The sequence below is a fragment of the Euleptes europaea genome, chromosome 4 (genome assembly GCF_029931775.1).
Source record: "Euleptes europaea isolate rEulEur1 chromosome 4, rEulEur1.hap1, whole genome shotgun sequence".
NCBI classification, from domain to species: Eukaryota; Metazoa; Chordata; class Lepidosauria; order Squamata; family Sphaerodactylidae; genus Euleptes; species Euleptes europaea.
The window spans coordinates 37,900,893-37,919,181 of record NC_079315.1 but is presented as its reverse complement, the minus strand read 5'-3'; the positions used below and the strand labels follow the sequence as shown (position 1 = coordinate 37,919,181).

Sequence of the window (18,289 nt, the reverse complement as noted above, 5' to 3'; positions counted from 1 at the left end):
TGCCTTTGCCTCCTTCACATCCCAGCAGTCCTTCCAAGGAGAAACAGGAGGAGATGGTGAAGGAGCCACAAAAGGAAGAGATGGAGGTGCACCCAGAGGTGCAGCCATCTCAACCCCTTCCCCCCGCCATCTCCCCCTGCGTCGCCTAGATACGGTGTCTGCTCTGAGCTCCTCAAAGGAAGGGGCTCCGGGGATGCCCCCTAACATCCTTGGTCTGGAAGCACTTCCAGGTGATGGAGAATCCATGTTATATGCAGTGCCGGCTGTGTAGGGCCTGGATCAGTTGAGGGAGAGACCTTAATCACCTCTCGAGCTCCAGACTCCAGAACCATATGATGAAACACCACCAGGTGGTGCTTCTTCAGGGGGAGAGAAAGGCTAGTGCGGTGGCCAAGCAGCCATGAGCCAGCCAAGAAGCAAGTTGACCACTGACTTCACCTTGTGCTCTCCCTGCTTCACATAGTGCACAGTCTCGGGTTCCTAAAGGTGGGAAGAAGGTAGCATCAAGAAGGACCATTCATCTCATCGAATGGTAGAGAATGTTGGCTTCCGCAGGCTGCTCTGTGACCTGGCTCCCTGGTACACACCACCTGTACAGGTCTGCCAGGGAGTACAGGAAAGCACAGATTTCCCACGCTAGTGGGAGAACTATGCATTTCACGTTTGATATTGTCCCACCTGCCTGGTTGGTGTCAGGGTACAGCGTCTCTCCCAGCCTTCAAGGTTTACGAGCCAAAGGAATGTCCCCAAAGCAGAGTCAAAACAGTCCGGAGTCAAAAGGGAGCCAGAAAGATTCACAGGAAGATTTGCTGAAGGCCAGTCACATCCTCTCTGCCTCGACCCTGGCAAGTATTTGGATGGGTGACCTCCAAGGAATACCAGGGACATGGAGTCAGACAATGGCAAACCAGCTCTGAATGTCTCATGCCTTGCACCAGGGGTCTCCATAAATCAGCTGTGACTTGACGGCAACAACAACAAAATCCAGCCTTTGGCATGCAAATCTGATGCCTTTAAGATAGCTTGCTAGATAGAAATGAAACATTTAATTTGCAAAGCTGCTGCTCATTAGCAGGGAGAAGTCACATGGAGTTATTAATAAAATATAATTAAATGAACCACGGGATGCAAAGCAGTTTTAATCTATCATGCAATTTACAAGATCATCCAAACGCAGAGTCATAGAAAAGTCTATCAAAATCAAAGAAGCTGTTCAGGGAAGACATTTACCTTCTCTCAGTTTTAAGTGGTGAATGCAATACCATTAGGGGAATAAAATAAAGGTGCAGGGGTTTTTTAGGTATCTACAACCTTTTGTCTTATTCTCATGAGCCTACCTGTGGATAGTTAAATCCAGAGACTGGGACCATGAACAGACAAGCTAGATCTTTCTACAAACCTGAGAAAAGCCCCAGGTTTGCAGAAAAGGTTGGAAAAATACAGTGTGGGGTTTACTCCCCCCCCCCACAATCCAATGACAGAAGCAGTGCTTGTAGCTTTCAGAAATAGATGTCCTCTGAAGTCTGAGCAACTGTTACAGTGGTTGTTAGGCAACCACAATATCACCAGCCTTTAAGCTTTAGTTTCTGTCAGTAAAAGGCAAAGGGTTTTCTAGGGAAGTTTTTGCCTTTCTTCCCTTGTTCCACCCTGTCATGGATGGAAAACACTTCAGAGCCAGGTTTGGCAGCAACTCACCAAGTAACTCACTGCCACATGATCTGAACAACTCACCCAGGCCTAGTGCTCACCCTGGTCGCTAACCACTATTTGACAAGAGCCACCACACAAAAGCCACTGTGGTATATCAAACTAGGATCTGGGAGACCCAGGTTCAAATTCTCACTCTACCATGGATGACAGACCTTGGACCAAGCATTCATTGTCAGCATAAGCAGCCTCACAGGGTTGTGAGGAGGATAAAATGGAGGGGAGAACAACATAAGCTGCTTTAGGTTACCACTGGGGAGTAAATGTATTGGACAAATGATAAAGTTGAAGACTAGGGGGTTAGGGACATTTGGTGGGTGGGAAGGACAGAAGGAAGCAAGGGAAAGGGAAAAAGACACGGGGCTGCCAGTAGAAGGGAAAGAGAAAATAGTGGGATACAGAGGAACATGAGGTTCCCCCTGCAAGTCTTTGCAGGTTCCCATTTGTATTCTCCAATTTAAACCGATATGAGGTGTTTTCTTTAGATATGGTTCTCTCAAACCAAATGTTGAAATTGAACATAGGAGTGCCAGGGAAGAAAGCTTATATGCTGCCCTGAGCTCCTTGGAGAAAGGGTGGAATGGAAATGTTAGAGACATTACAACCCAGAGATTTGTGCCACATTTTCTCAGTTATTATTGAATAGGTCATGCCAATGATTAGTAGTACAAATCTCTATTTAAGTATAAACATAATAACACAGTAAAATAAAATTAGTACTTCCAGAACAGGACACACTGTAACTCAAGTCATCACAGTAAGATCATTAGACCATATGACATTACTATCCCTAGGACATGATCCCTGAAACGCAGCCCTGTCCGCAGATTGGCAGAGGTTCAACTTTGCATGATATGTTTGTTTTGAATACATTTCAACAATCTAAGCAAGCACTTCTCCTTTATGTCTTCTTATACTGTGAAATAAAATAATGATAAAAGCTCATCATATAATGTGCAAAGAGTATGCAAAGCCATAATGTTACAGAAATGTTTGGGTTTCCATTCAAGTTACTGTGATGGCTTGGTATGTAGCCTCAGATCCTACACAGAGAGAGCTAAAAGGTAAGCCATGCTGATAACATTCCTAAACATGAGGCGTTTTCATAAAACAGAGAACTTCAGAAATGATTCTTCATGAACAGACTCCCTGCTATTCATAAGAAATGTTATAAAACTATAATCAAAACTGTTCCTTGGATATAATAGTGTAGACTTTCAAAAATTGGGTTATACAATCACTAAGCGATGAAATAGGGTACCTTAGGGGGAATTAATGGTAAATAATAGGATTTTTTTCCTGTGTTGATAAAAAAAGTTCTGTTTCTGATCCACTGCCTGGATCTCTGACTGGCGAGGGGGTGCTGATCATGCCAAGTGTGCATTCTTGAGTGGGTGACACTTGCACATTTTTATTTTAACTCATTGTTTTTCTTTTGCTGCTCCCCAACTCTGTGTAAAACGAGGTGAGAATTGAGGTTTTAAACAGCATTTATATCCTTTTATGAACCATATGTGAATCACTGTTTGTGTTTCAAACTGTGTTGCTTTTTCTGGTACCACTTGCATTTTTTAAAACTTTGTCATTTTTTTTAAAGGCAATTACTGTGAGGAAGGGAATGGGAGGGAAAGTCAAAAGGTAGCACTTTCAGAAGCGCAGCAGAGATTTCAGAGATTATTCTGCAACAACTGAGAAGCTCACTGGACATAATAAGAGAAAAGACTTTTCATAAAAAGGCTAGATAAACCCTGAATTACAAACAGGACATGTCCTTCAGTGTTACTCCTCTGAAGATGCCTGCCACAGCTGTGGGCGAAATGTCAGGAAAGAAAATACCAAGACCACTGTTACACAGCCCGGATAACCTACAAGAACCAAAGGACATGAATGGTTGTGTCTGAAATGCTAAAACAACTGGTAGCCAAAAATGGTTTATAAAAGCATGAAGGGCCCTTAGATCTGATAGCTAAACAATGTGTGTTTTTGCCTGTCTGGTTTTTGTAAGGGTTGGGCAGTAAGGTGGGTTCCTCCTGCCATTTGCACCTGAGTACTTTGACACCCAAACTTGTTTGTGCCTATGAGATTAGATGCTGGTTGATGCCTGAGTACAACTGTCTGAAGTCTCTTTTCAGGTTAGGAAGGTAAGAACCAGCAGGTAGAATTAGAATTAGAATCTACCAGCAGGTAGAATTAAGCCAGGACATCAGTGTTTGTAACCTCATACAAAACTGTGGTTAATAAAACAACTTCAAGCCATAATTTCAGATCCCAGACAGAGGTACCTCAACTATTGCTAGTGGGGTGGTCAGTGTAAGGATGACCAACTGACCATTATTTAATTAAACCATGTAATTTTCTATGACATCTGAATCAAGACATGGAAATATACCACATTCTATCAGGACCCGTATTGTAGACAAATCATCCTTCCCACACATTCACCTGTCTGTCACAATGATAGGCATGTTGCTAGTACATAAAAATCAAGCTACAGCATGACTGATATTTTTTACTAAAGACAGCTAACGAAATGACTCCTCAGAAATGCTGCTGGAGGCTGTGAGCTGTTATGCAAACGTTGCTACTGAACATTTTCAGCCTGCAAGAGTGGCTGAAGCCAAGACAAGGATGCTGCTTGTGCCTTTCATGATTCCAAGAGCTCAGTGTTCTTAGATGTAAGGGTTTTATTGACTTCTTGTGGGTTTTGGTTAATTTTTCTTTGGGAGTTTCACGAGTAATGCTTCATGGTGAGATAAATGCATTGTAAAAAATAAACAAACAGTCTACCCTTTTACATTCTCTACAAAAGCACTATGTTTTCTTGGCTGAACTAAGGCAGAGACAAAGCATGTCTGGAGGCCATAGTGTATTCTGTTGAAAGTAGTTTTTTTAGCCTTCTCTACTGAATCCACCTTACAGGTGCTTTCTGCAGTAGTACATCAAATGTGAGTTGCAGTGTTAGAGGATAGCCTCCTTCTGAAACCTCAGTGCATTCTCATAGTAAAAAAGGTAAAGGTCTCCTGTGCAAGCACCGGGTCATTCCTGACCCATGGGGTGACATCACATCCCGACGTTTTCTAGGCAGACTTTGTTTACGGGGTGGTTTGCCAGTGCCTTCCCCAGTCATCTTCCCTTTACCCCCAGCAAGCTGGGTACTCATTTTACCGACCTCGGAAGGATGGAAGGCTGAGTCAACCTTGAGCTGGCGACCTGAAACCGACTTCCGTTGGGATCGAACTCAGGTTGCGAGCAGAGCTTGAACTGCAGTACTCTGCATCATGGGGCTCTTTATTCTCATAGTAACCCTGTGATAAAATGATGATAAAAGGTAAACCTCTATATTATTTGGGTGTAATGCTACAATCCTATGCATTCTGAAAAAACAGGTATAGAATCACATTGCAGCAGTAACCCACTGAAAAATGAATGGCATGCATTGAAGCTAATACAGAACAGAACAATCAGTCACTATTAGAATAACTGCACACCAGAACTTCCATATTTAGCAATTATATAATGCTTTCAGTTCAAAGCATGCCACATACAGCATCCTTTTATAATCAGAAGAACATAAGAGCTACCCAGCTAGGTCATACCAATGGTCTGTCTAGTCCAGCATCCTTTTTCATGCAGTGGCCAAACAGTTGCCCTGGAGGGACAAAAACAGGGCAAGGAAGCCAAGGCCATCCCACTGATGTTGCCTCTTATATTGGGGTTCAGGAGATTACTTCCTCTGCAAATGAATGTTCTCTTTAGTCATTATGGCTTATCTTCCATGAATCTGTCTAATCCTCTTTTAATGCCATCCATGTTCATGTCCATCACTATATCCCCTGGCAGTGAATCAAACAAATGTAAAAGGCAATATACAAAACTCTGGAGGGGGCTTTGAAAAACCCCTCTAGGGCTGTCCACCCGCACATGTTCCAAAGGCCATCTCCTGTGTTCCTCTGTGCTGGCTGGCTCAGGGTGACCTATGGCTGTGCAGGGGTCTTCTGGCTGCAGTACACAATGCAACCGCTTGTGGCTTCTCCCCCCCCCCCCGTACAATGCCCTTGCCCGTGCCCCTGCAACCAAGATGTTCAGGTGCCAAGCTGAGGGGACATTGTCGGGGTTTGGTCCCTGCAAACTGCCCACCCTGCAGATGGCGACTTTTCCCAATTGTTGTGGGTGCAGCATGGGAAGGGTGAGGGAGTGGTGTATCAGGGTGATGGGGATGCCCAACGAACGGCAGTAACACAGTGGGGCCATGCTCATCCTGTGTCTGCTGGGCAGCCCTTCCCAAGGGCGCCTGAGAGTAGAGCACCCAAAAGGTAGTCTGGGTGGCAGGATACCTCCTGCGCCAGATGTGCTTCCATACCCACTTGCACTCAATGTGCCCCCTGACATCCTGTCTGGCTGCTTCCTCTTCCAAATGTCCATTGTCCTGCCCCCAACTCAGGGACCCTCTGACAGACCCCCTGCTAGGGGTGGCAGCAGCCATTGGCACATGGCAATCATGTGGATTGCTTAGACAGCAAAGAGCATATGGCCACTGCCAGGGGCAGCAGTGCCCAGCGCTCTCCTGTATGGTGGAGGCAACATAACTGCATCTTCCTCAGGCCAAAAGCCCATTCAGTGACCATGCATGTCTGGCACAGGGCTTGGTTGTAGGCTGTGTGATCTGGCAGGTCATCCTTGGGATATGGTGTCAGCAAATAAGGGAGGAGGGGGTATCTGGTATCTGCGGTCACTTAGTGTGGATGGAATGAGATCCATCAGGGCTCTCCTGCCTGCTGGCCTGGCCCCCACAAACACTACTGACCCAGCAGCCATCCTTTGCCCTCTGGCTATGTGGCCCACAGGCAACCAGGGCCAGATGCCACAAAAATCTGTATATTGTGGATGCTGCCTGGGAACTTAGCCACGAGGTCCAAGAAAATGCCCTGGCAGTCTCATGGCTCCTGAACGTTCACACTGTAGGACGGATAGTGGTTGCACTATACCTGCGGCTCTTCCCGGGGAGCATTGAGGGCAATGTGGGTGCAACCCACAGCTCCTATTACGTTGGGGAAGCCTGCAACTGTTGTGAACCCTGCCCAGATGGGTGCCACTCTCTCTTCTGTGAGGAAGTGCACATGCTCCTGTAAGTTGGCCAGCATGGCATCCAGGAAACTGCAGAGAGTGGCTTGCTGGGGACTGGGACAGTTCCAGGACGTCTGCCATACCCCCTTGGAAGGATCCAATGGCCAGGAACCTGAGATAAAACAGGACCTTCTGTAGGACAGGGATGGCATGGGGAGGTGGGAGCTTGGCCCTGGAGAAGTGGCCTGAGCTCCTCTCACAGGACCAGGATGGCTGCCCTGTCCAGGCGGAAATGATCCAGGGTGGTACCATGGAGCTTGCTGATGTGTGCCTTGTATCAGCGAGCACAGTACCTTCTTGGCCATCATGCCAGCCAGACACAGAGTGCAGGCAGTAAGTGGATGTGTTGAACGCCTAGCAGAGGCGGGAGAGGCAGAAAGGGGCACCAGGGCAAGGCTGTCCAGGGCCCTTGGAGAGAGGGGGATGATTTCAATACGGTCGAAGGTGTTGGGGCCCATGTGGTCCAGACACCCTTGGGGGGCCCCCTTTACCTGAACTCCTGGCCCCACGGCATGTGATGTGTGTGTGATGCCTCCTTCTCATGCTTGGTGCCCATTGTGGAAATAAGCTGGATGAGACCAGGGGTTCTGTGTTTTATCACAGTGCCTTACATTGCCTGTGCATTCCCAAGTTTGTGGGTGGCATGGCCACACCAACGTCTGGCAGCAGCAAGCCTCATTGGACAGAGGCTGAGAAGGCACTTCTGAGAAGCTGCATGGGCCCCTTCTCCTTCAGGGGCCCATGCAGCAGGCAGACTCAATGTCTTCAGATAGCAGAGGAGTTGCGGTGGCAGAGACTGAGGAGAGTGCAGGAGCTAGAGGCAAACTGCATCCTCTGGAGCTGGGTGGTGTGGCCACCAGTGTCTGGACAGGGCAGCCACCGGTGATAGGGCCTGCAGACTGCTCAGCCCATCCCCCCAACTTCTCGTCCATGTGGGCAGTGATCGAGTGGGAGTGGCTGGAGAGCTGCTGAGAGTGGCGAGAAGCCTTCTCCAGGGGTCAGCAGTGGATGGAAGGGATGGTAGCATCTGTGATGGTGGCTGCTGGTCACCTGGAGGGGCTGCTTGCTGTTGTGAGGGATGTAGGAGAGGGACAGGTGTGCATCAAGAGGCTGCTAGGAGACTTGTCAGAGGCACTTCAGCGCCCCGCACAATGCCCTCACCTGTGGTCCCTCCCTCCTGCTCCACCACCAGCAGGGGTGTGCACAGGGGCACCCTAGGCAGCGTGAGTAACCTGCTGGATGGCACAACTGTCAATGAGCAGAGGGCACCCACAACTACATGCTGACTACGACATCTTCCCCTTCTCCTTCAGGAGTCTGGGCGCTGTTTGAGCATGTGGACAGGGGTGTTGGTGGGGGAAATGCTTGGGCCCCTACCACCACTGTCAGCTGCCCAGGGACCTGTGATGGGATTTGGACCATTTAAGTGAGGGGTGCTGGTGCTAACAGCCAGCAAGCTTTCCTGGCCCCACCCCCTCCACCCCTGGGCTGAGAAAGGCACTTGACTCGGCCTCCATGCCTGGAGACCTCTGATTGGTTCTGACTGTCCTCCCATCACAGCCCCGCTGCCTCGCCACAAGACCTCCAAGGAATGCAGTTCGTGGTTGCTGGGGATGCTAACACCGTTGCAACCAATCACAGCCACTTTTTTCCCTGTTGGTCGCCGTGTAACCATACTGTCCAGTGACTGGACTAACAATGCCATAGTTATGCTGTGGCTAGCTGCTGCGGCACAGGCATGCCTCAGGAGGTAGGCTTTTTCATGTTTATTATCATATTTCATACTTATTATCTGTCCAAAGCAGAGTGCGACATGACCTTGGATGTTTTATACGTATATTAAACATTCCCCTTAAATATCAGTTTACATTTGTTTCTTTTCCAGCTGTTTGGGAAGGCAAAGTCACACAATTGTTTTTGAATGGCTTAGTCAGATGTGGGCATTTTGCAGTCCACACCGTCTCAGGCAGAGGACTTTCACATTACCTGCTACCTGGTCCTTTCAACTGGAGAATCTGGGGATTGAACCTGGGGTCTTTTGCATGCCAAGCAGATGCTCTACCACGAGCCACAGCCCCTCAGTGGGAACTGGGAACTTTTCAGCTTTGATGTGGCCAGTCTCCATGGCAACTACAGTCCTCACTGGAGACTGACCTGCAGGCTGGCCTCCTTGGTGAATGAAAGTATCTGCAGCATGTTATGTTCTGATTACTACTCAGGAAGACTGCTACCAGTTGGTGACCAAATTTTGCCTGTTCTGCTTCTATCAAGAGGATCAGGAAGCCAAGGCTAAATGTTTGGTAGTCGTACACATGGCAAAGGAAGCCATGCTTCCTGCTCCCAAAGACTACGAGACAGTTGCTCAGATGGAAATTAAAGCAACATGGGGGGAAATTAAAGCAACATGGGTGGATTAATGGTGATAACCCCTTCTTGGTTATCGTTTGAACTGCTGCTGAGTTGCCATTATGCTATGCAAAACTCCCCCAGTGAAACTGGCAAGATTGATTTTCTGTCAGCATAGGGCCATGTGTCACCGCTGACACCATTCGTCCTGACCTTGTACGAGGGCAAATCTGCTGTACTGTAGGTCCCTTTCCACACCGCTGTTTCTTCTGTACCCCCTCGCATTCCCTGCCTTTTGTTCCCCAATGGGTGGACGGGCTTTAGATGTAACACAATAGAATTGCAGCAGAGAATCTGCAATGACAGGCTGGCAAGATGGGAAAATCCTCAGCGGTTGCTATCGAACGAGGCACCTGCAGATGCTCAGATTTTCTGTTCTGGTTTTTAATGCCTGAATCATAGGAACATACCTTCTAGAAAATGCAGCCTCAAAGTGCTGTGCAGAAAGCATACAAGGAATCTATTTAAAGAGAATTATGATTATCCCCAGATAAAATGAATCAGACACTAATTCCAAACAATATGCGGAAGAGCGTGGCATGTATATCAAACATTGATTTGAGTACCAGAATTTATGCTATCAGCAGTGTCACTATAGCACCAGAATGTCATGTCTTTTATCAATAGCCGTAGATCGGTGTTTACCACGTTCCCAGCGGCTTTTCCCCCTGAACTAAAATTGCAGGTACACTTCATCCCTACACCCAAAAAAGTTGCTCTAAGTGTGAAAGAATAAGGAAGTCATGCCTTCAGCAGAGGCCATACTTATGCTTCTTCCGACAGGAGACAAACCTATAGCAGTAACTCATACAGAAGCAGTACAGACAGACTCCCCTGAATGACTGCAGAAACTCAGCTGAGTGCTTTGCTCTCAGAGGGAGCTACTCATTGTGTCTCTACTTGAATTTGTACTCTAGGTGTAATTGAATCCATCATTTTCAGCATAGAGATGTATTTGAATTCGTTCCTTCTCAAGAAATTCTTCCCAGAATTTCTTAAATGGAAACAGCAGCCCTGTAGGGCTCCAAATTGGATTAATTAATATGGCCACCATTTAATTAGCCTCACAAGATGCAGGCAGCAATGAAGTGCTGTGGGAGGGGCGGCAGCTGCTACTGCCACCACCATTTGTGGGTACTTCTTCACCACTTCTGTTGGCAAAATACTGAGTTGCCACTGGTCAGTTTATCCTTCACTGACCAAGTTCCGTCCGCCCTGTTCCATAACTGCTCTGTTGTCTCTTCCTTCCTTTCACTTTTTTTTACACTATTCTTTAATGTTAGTAGTGGTGAGTGGGAACAAAGGGCAAAAAACTCTGAGGGGCAGGAGAGGAGGGGCCTATTTTCACTCAGAACAGTCTCGCTTTATCATTAAGTGCGAGGCATCTTGTTGCAAGTTGCCTTCGTGAAAGAATGGATGCCTCTGAGCATGTGTTTGAATGCCTTTTACTTGTCAGTGTATAGTCTGCCAAGTTCCCATCCTTGTAGTGCCAAAAATAACATCAGAATTCTATTGATTTTTTTTTCTGTTACAAAAAAATTCCACCCTGATTTATATGTCTTTTGGCAGAATGCATAAAGAAATGTCTCTGTAGCTTTGTTCCTTTAAGATATGGTTACCCGCACATTAAGTGTAAACAATGTCCCCCCAAAACAGCCACTTATTGAATTTTCCTTTCTATAGACCCATAAACAGAAAAGAACCTGGGGTACAAAACAACCCTGTAACTCGATAGTTTTGCTGTTGTTGTTGTTTTGCTGAGTTTCCGAAGGGGTTTAAACTCCTTTGAGAACCAGTGTGGTGTAGTGATTAAGAGTGGAGGTTTGGAGCGGTGGAGTCTGATCTGGAGAACCGGGTTTGATTCCCCACTCCTCCACGTAAGCAGCGGAGGCTAATCTGGTGAACTGGATTTGTTTCCCCACTCCTACACATGAAGCCAGCCGGGTGACCTTGGGCAAGTCACATTCTCTCAGCCCCACCTACCTCACAGCGTGTTTGTTGTGGGGAGGGGAAGGGAAGGTGATTCTAAGCCGGTTTGAGTCTCCCTTAAGTTGTAGAGAAAGTCAGTGTATAAAAACTAACTCCTCTCCTCCTCCTCTTCTTTTTCTTCTTCTAAAAACTGAACTTTTTTTTACTATGAAATATGGTTATAGTTTTTGTTTCTCTGTAAAAATATTTGGTCTGTTATGCCAGTATTTTTTCTTGTTGATTCCTCCTCAATCTAGGGTTGCCAACCTCCAGGTATTAGCTGGAGATCTCCCGCTATTACAACTGATCTCCAGCCAATAGAGGTCAGTTCAAAGTTTTAAAATTCAGTAACAATGTATACTATAAAGCAAGCAAGTTCTACATACTATTCAGTTTTAAAATCCAATACTTATAATATAACAGTTAAAAGTCTGATTGAGTTCAAAAATTCTGATTCACAATATCTAGAATAATATATTTAAATCCATACATACCCAATAGCCAATGTTCTGAGAGAGGTCTGAGATTCTAGCCCTTCTGTGCCTTTATTTATACTGTTTAAGTCACCTTCAATGGGCTTGAATCTTGAGCTCGAGCAGGATACGGTTGTACTGCACATGCTCTGTGGCTTCCCTTTAGACTACCATATAAGGACTTCCCCTTCCACCAGGCTATTTTGCTAAACTTTAAACAGTCAGTTTTGAGTCATGTTATCTCTCTATATTTTTAATTTTACCATCATTCTCATCTCCTGGATAATACGAATAAAATGAACCTATTTATAAGTTTCTACCATCATTTTATCATATTAAAACCCAATATGATGTTACAGTACATTAGTCAGCAAAATACAAGGTTGTAGGACAGACGTTTGTGAAGGTGATGTCCTTTTAGTACAGGAATACAAGTGGAATTCCTGCATGACACTTCAAGGATAGAATGCTAACAGTATTCTAGGTCCTTCAAGGATAAAGGACAAGCATGGAACTCGGTGACATTTAAGTCTTTCAAGGATAAGGTGCAAGCATTGTTCTGGCTTGTCACATTTGTCCTTGGCCAAGAATGCTCAGGCTTGTATCTTTTTAAATGGGCTTTTATGAGCTGTTAGGGTTTTAGATTGAACAATTCTGCACATGTACAACATTAATACAGTAGTTTATATGCCCTAATATGTCAAAGCTTCTAACAGAGCTAACTTAAACTACTAGGATGGTTGTGAATTAGCTGATGCAGTGACAGCAAAGTAAAATTTCTTTGCTGCTGTCGATGCCACTTCCTCAGGCTTCCAGTGGGCTCTGTAGCACGGTCTGTCAGAATTCAGTACAAGTTTTCTGCCTGCATCATTCTAGATGACTCCTGGCTCTTTTCAAGTCACCCGGTTCCATGGTAAACCACGTGGTAAACTTTTGTCACATTGATTTCAATGAGTTAAACTTATTTACTTCATTTATACCCTCTCTTTCTCCCTAATAGAGAAGCCAAAGCTGCTTACACCAGACACATGGTTAAACCAGTTGACTTGGCTCTGGCAGCTTTGCATTCTTCACATGAGAAGATAAATATGCCCTTGGTACTCAGGGGCTACAAAAGATTTACCTATTCATTTTCAATAAGGTAAAAGAATGCCCCTGTACTTAAAAGGAATTCCTCCAATGCATAAAGATTTGATGGTCACAATTTTATTAGGTCACAAAAATAGCATGTAATCTGGAGTTGGGAACCTTTACTAACACAGCAACTAAAATTAACATGGTTTATGAATTTTATATATCCTCTGTGTGTATTTTCATTTTCTGTTTTTAAATGCTTCAGTCTTGATGCTTAATGTTTTTAATATCTTCCACTATGTTTGCCAATGCAAATGATGAATATGTTGAAAACAGGATTCCACTGTGTGTGCTGGTTTGTAGGTTTTCATGACCTTGTAAAATTATTTTGCTAAATTTCATTCCTCAATGGAACCTGGTCTTTCTTTACAAGCTGCTAAAGAAAGTTGAAGATGGAACTATGAAGGAAGTTTTTTTTTTTTTAAACACAGAATGAAGACTAGAAAAACCAAAGAATCTTATATTTTCTAACTGAAAGTTCATCAGTTTTCTGTATACAAGACCCTACAATACTCTGAAGTGTAGTGGTGGTGATCTGTACAGCTCTTAGTGGAACACGATAATTACTGGTAGTAAATATATGCCAAATAATATTCACATTAACACATGAAGCTGCCTTATACTGAATCAGACCCTTGGTCCATCAGACCAGCAGCAGCTCTCCAGGGTCTCAAGGTAGAGGTCTTTCACATCACCTACTTGCCTAGTCCCTTTAACTGGAGATGCCGGGGATTGAACCTGGGACCTTCTGCATGCCAAACAGATGCTCTACCACTGAGCCACAGCCCTTCTGTTTCATTCAAGCATCACTTTTGTTTCATTCAAGTGTCATCTGGGAAGTCATAACAATGGCTTGAATCAAACTGTGATCTAGACTCAAGGCTCCTAAAGTCTGCTCTGACTTTCATAAAGCAAAGAACAGTTAGAAAATCTGCCTCTAGATTTTTTCACTAGACAGCTCTCTATTGCTGGTGGGTTGATGTGGCCTGCTGTGCTGAGAGATAGTCAGGCCAATTGGACATTCTTTACAAACAGTCATCTGTTGTACTCTTTTCTTTCTTTATGTAAGCCTGTTTTATTACTGGAAGGCACTCTGACTCTTTTCCTGTGGTAGAACTATCTATATACCTGTGTGAACCTTAGTTGACTGATAGTCTCAATGATGGCAGCAGTTCCCAGCTGATACAATGAGGTTTGAGATCAGACTGCATCCATTGCATCCTTCAAAGAAAACAATTCAGCACTGAAAACCAAACAGCTTGCAGTAAAGCTACTTCTAGCATATCGGGTTCAGCTGGAACTCTCTTTGTTTTTTGTCCTGCAGAAAATAAATGAGAAGGTCGGTGGAGCAGAAGGAACCAAACTAGATGAGGACTTCAAAGAAATGGAAAGGGTAAGTCTGAAAACAATCTGTGTTATGTCCTTACAATAACAATCCTCTATAACTTTATTTTAATTAAGAAATCTGAATACCAAGTAGTCATGAGATCCTAATTAAGCCAGTACAAGGTTCTTAATGTAACAAAGGGTCACATGATGGCCCTGATTAGCCCTGACTGCAACCCCCCTTCTTTAAAGGACCAGCATAACCCCTCGAGAGCCCTATGATCGGCCAATACTAATCTATTAGAGAACCTTGGCCCCAAGAGTGTCTGCCCGCACCGTCATAGGAGGGGGCATTCCTGGAGGTGAAGCTGCCTTTAGGCAGCTTCCACGGCCCTTTAGCCCTGGGACAGCCTCCTTGAGCAGCAGTGGGGCTGCGCCACCTTTTTCGGTGACGCAGCCTTGCTTTTCTGTATGGGGCATTTCCCCCTCATTTTAATTTTAGAATTATCTAAAAGGCCTTTTTAGCCTCTATAGCAGCTGGGAAGCCTCGGAGGAGGAGGCCCAGCTGCGCCGCTCCCAGCCACTGTGGATCCTCCAACCCCTTTGGGAGTGGGCTGCCCGTATCCCCTCTGCTCTTCACTCCCCAAATGTCATATCACTAGCCAAAAGGGGGTGAGGCCTTGGGAGTCAATAGCTGTTATACGTAACCAATTGCTTGGTCAGCAGAAATTTATGTGTACAAATCATGTGAAATATTTGCTGATCTGTTTTTCTGATACCACTAGAATTATTGAAACTTATAACAATAGAGTGTCAGAATTGAATCATGACTTGAAGGTTGAAGACATTATAAAATGAACACCTGGAAGTGAGCAAGATCCTGCTTCTGCCTTTTCTCGTACCTTTGTTTAGATATCTATATACATGCTGTTTTAACTGGTGGGCTGCCAAGTATTCCTACACAGAAAGAACATGATTACTAGGTATAGGTCGCTCTGATGTACAGATGTACCAGGAGGGCAGTGAAAGGGAGGCTTAAAGACACCCTCTTTCCTACAGGGAAACAAAATGCCAGGTGTACACCAGGCCTAATAATGTGGCCCTCCTACCATTCTAACAGAAGCACATGAACTGATCCTAATGAAAGTGTTGCTTGTTTTCAGTGTTTTCAGCAATGGGCAGCTGGTCACTCTAATTTCAGTGATCTGAACAAGACTCTGAGGCACATTATTGATCTCTGGATACTCTAGTTTGTGTTCTTCTGGAAACACTGGTTACGTGTTGCACTTTCTTTCAAACTGTTAGCCAAAGCATTACACCTGAATTAAATGTTATATTCCACTCCCGTAAAGACAGTTTCAGCTGGAAAGTGGTTTTGAGTATAAAAGCACTTCCAGATTGCTGTTTTCACATACCTGATCTTTGGAATTCCATCAAAGCTTTCTGGTATGCTGTACTTACAATCACACGTGTTGGTCCTGCAACACCAAGAGCCTACCAACTATGTGTATAGGGTCTGCGTGCTACTTGCGATCCTCCCAATATGTGTGCTGGCTTGATGTGTGAACAGGGTCAATGTGTATTTACTATGCATATACAACCTTGGTATGTGTCAGCATGATCTCTGATAAATTTGGTGGTTAGTTTGTGTGTACCAGAGCTGTACATGCATGGTAAATACATGTGTTGCCTTCACAAAGCATGGCCACAACGCATATCAGGCTGATCTACGTGCAGCTGGTAGACTCCTGATAATGTACAATTGTAATGTCTGGAAAAGCCTCCTATAAAAGAGAATTCAGGAGGCAATAGGAGCCTTGCAAATTTGAAGTCCTCCAAGCAAACAAGTTGTACTGACAGACATATAAATAATCCCCTCGTTATGGCCATTCTCTGTGGGCAGCAAAATCCTTAATCCAATTAAAAGTTCAAAACAAAGCTCTTTCTCTGAGAGAAAAGAAGCATTTTAAAAGGTGTTACCTTTCTTTATACTCATCTCTTATTTCCTCATGTTAGTTTTGAGTTGAAAGTCTTCCAGCTATAATAGTTGGCAATAGTTGGCAATAGTGATCACAATGGCATCAAATTTAATTTATATGCAAGTGGGAAAGTGACTGGGAAATCTCACACAAACAAAATCGGACTGTGAAGAGCTCCAGAAGGATCTCTGCATACTGGAAGAATGGGCATTAAAATGGCAAATGAGATTCAATGTGAGTAAGTGTAAAGTGATGCATATTGGGACAAAAAATCCCAACTTCACATATACACTGATGGGATCTGTGCTGGCAGCAACAGACCAAGAAAGGGATCTTGGGGTGGTAGTGGATAGCTCAATGAAGATGTCAGCGGCTGCTGTAAAAAAGGCAAATTCCATGCTGGCCATAATTAGACGAGGAATAGAGAATAAAACTGCTGATATCATACTGCCCTTGTATAAATCTATGGTGAGACCACACTTGGAATACTGTGTACAGTTCTGGTCACCACACCTAAAAAAGGATATCACAGAGCTTGAGAAGGTGCAGAAAACAGCAACCAAAATGATTAGGGGACTAGAGCAACTGTCCTATGGGGAGCGGTTAAGACGCTTAGGGCTGTTTAGCTTGGGAAAGAAGGCGGCTAAGGGGAGACATAATAGAGGTCTTTAAAATTATGCATGGTTTGGAGAGAGTAGACAGTAGGGCTGTTGATTCGGTTCAGGCCGAATCAAAAAACAGCTGAATTTTCCCCAATTCGGCTGTTTTTCGGTTCGGACAAAACGAACTCAAAAAAGGTGGGAAACGGGGGAGCCGAATTTGCCGGCTTCGGGGGTTCGGTGAATATATTCGGCAGATTCGCTGCCCCCCCGCGCCTTCACGGGGCTTCCATGAAGGCGCAGGGAGGGGGCCCTTTAAACAGGTCTGCGTCTCCCACCTGGGAGGCGCAGATCTGTTTAAAGGGCCCCTTGCACAGAGAGAGCAGAGGGGCTTGACAGCCCCCTCGCCAGCCTTCCCGGGAGTCCTGGCAAGGATGGGGGGGTCTTTAGACCCCTCTGCACTCTATGCGCAGAGAGCGCAGAGGGGCTTGACAACCCCCCGCCAGCCTTCCCGGGAGTCCCGGCAAGGCTGGGGGTGGTCTTTAAACCCCTCTGCGCTGCCTGCGCAGAGAGCGCAGAGGGGCTTGAAAGCCCCCCGCCAGCCTTCCCGGGAGACCCGGCAAGGCTGGGGGGGTCTTTAAACCCCTCTGCGCTCTCTGTGCAGAGGGCGCAGAGGGGCTTGACAGCCCGGCAAGGCTGGGGGGGGTCTTTAGACCCCTCTGTGCTCTCTGCGCAGAGGGCGCAGAGGGACTTGACAACCCCCCGCCAGCCTTCCCGGGAGTCCTGGCAAGTCTGGGGGGGTCTTTAAACCCCTCTGTGCTCTCTGCGCAGAGGGCGCAGAGGGACTTGACAACCCCCCGCCAGCCTTCCCGGGAGTCCCGGCAAGGCTTGGTGGGGGTCTTTAAACCCCTCTGTGCTGCCTGCGCAGACAGCGCAGAGGGGCTTGTTGGGGGGCCTTTAAATAGATCTGCGCCTCCCAGCTGGGGAATCCCCCTGAAGGCGAGCAGGGGGCCGGATTTTCCCCAGAACTCCGGATCCCCCCGAATTTCGGGGATCCTAAGCGGGAGAGTTCGGACTTCGGCACGGCTCGAATAAAAACGGGCTGAATTTTGCCGAATCCGAATTCTACCGAATTTTTTTTTCAACAGCCCTAGTAGACAGGGAGACGTTTTTCTCCCTCTCCCATAATACTGGAACATGGGGTCATCTGCTAAAGCTGGAGGGTGAGATATTCAAAACAGATAAAAGGAAGTATTTTTTCACACAACGCATAGTTAAATTGTGGAACTCCCTGCCCCAGGATGTGGTGATGGCTGCCATCTTGGAGGGCTTTAAGAGGGGAGTGGACATATTCATGGAGGAGAGGGGTATTCATGGCTGTTAGTAGTATCAGAGGAGCATGCCTATTATTTTGGGTGCGGTGGGACACAGGCAGGATAGTGCTGCTGCACTCATCTTGTTAGTGGCTTCCTAGAGGCACCTGGTTGGCCACTGTGTGAACAGACTGCTGGACTTGATGGGCCTTGGTCTGATCCAGCAGAGTCTTTCTTATGTTCTTATGTTCTTATATAAC

The 18,289-nt window shown here is 45.9% G+C and overlaps 1 protein-coding gene across 2 annotated transcripts in view; it reads left to right on the top strand.

Moving 5' to 3' along the window:
* Window positions 1-18,289, top strand: part of SH3GL2 (SH3 domain containing GRB2 like 2, endophilin A1) — a 115,580-nt gene that overhangs the window by 72,406 nt on the left and 24,885 nt on the right. For both annotated transcript variants that reach the window (XM_056848148.1, XM_056848147.1), the window contains exon 2: window positions 14,137-14,205. In XM_056848148.1, the coding sequence (XP_056704126.1) occupies window positions 14,137-14,205 (69 nt within the window). The remainder of the gene's footprint in view (window positions 1-14,136; window positions 14,206-18,289) is intronic.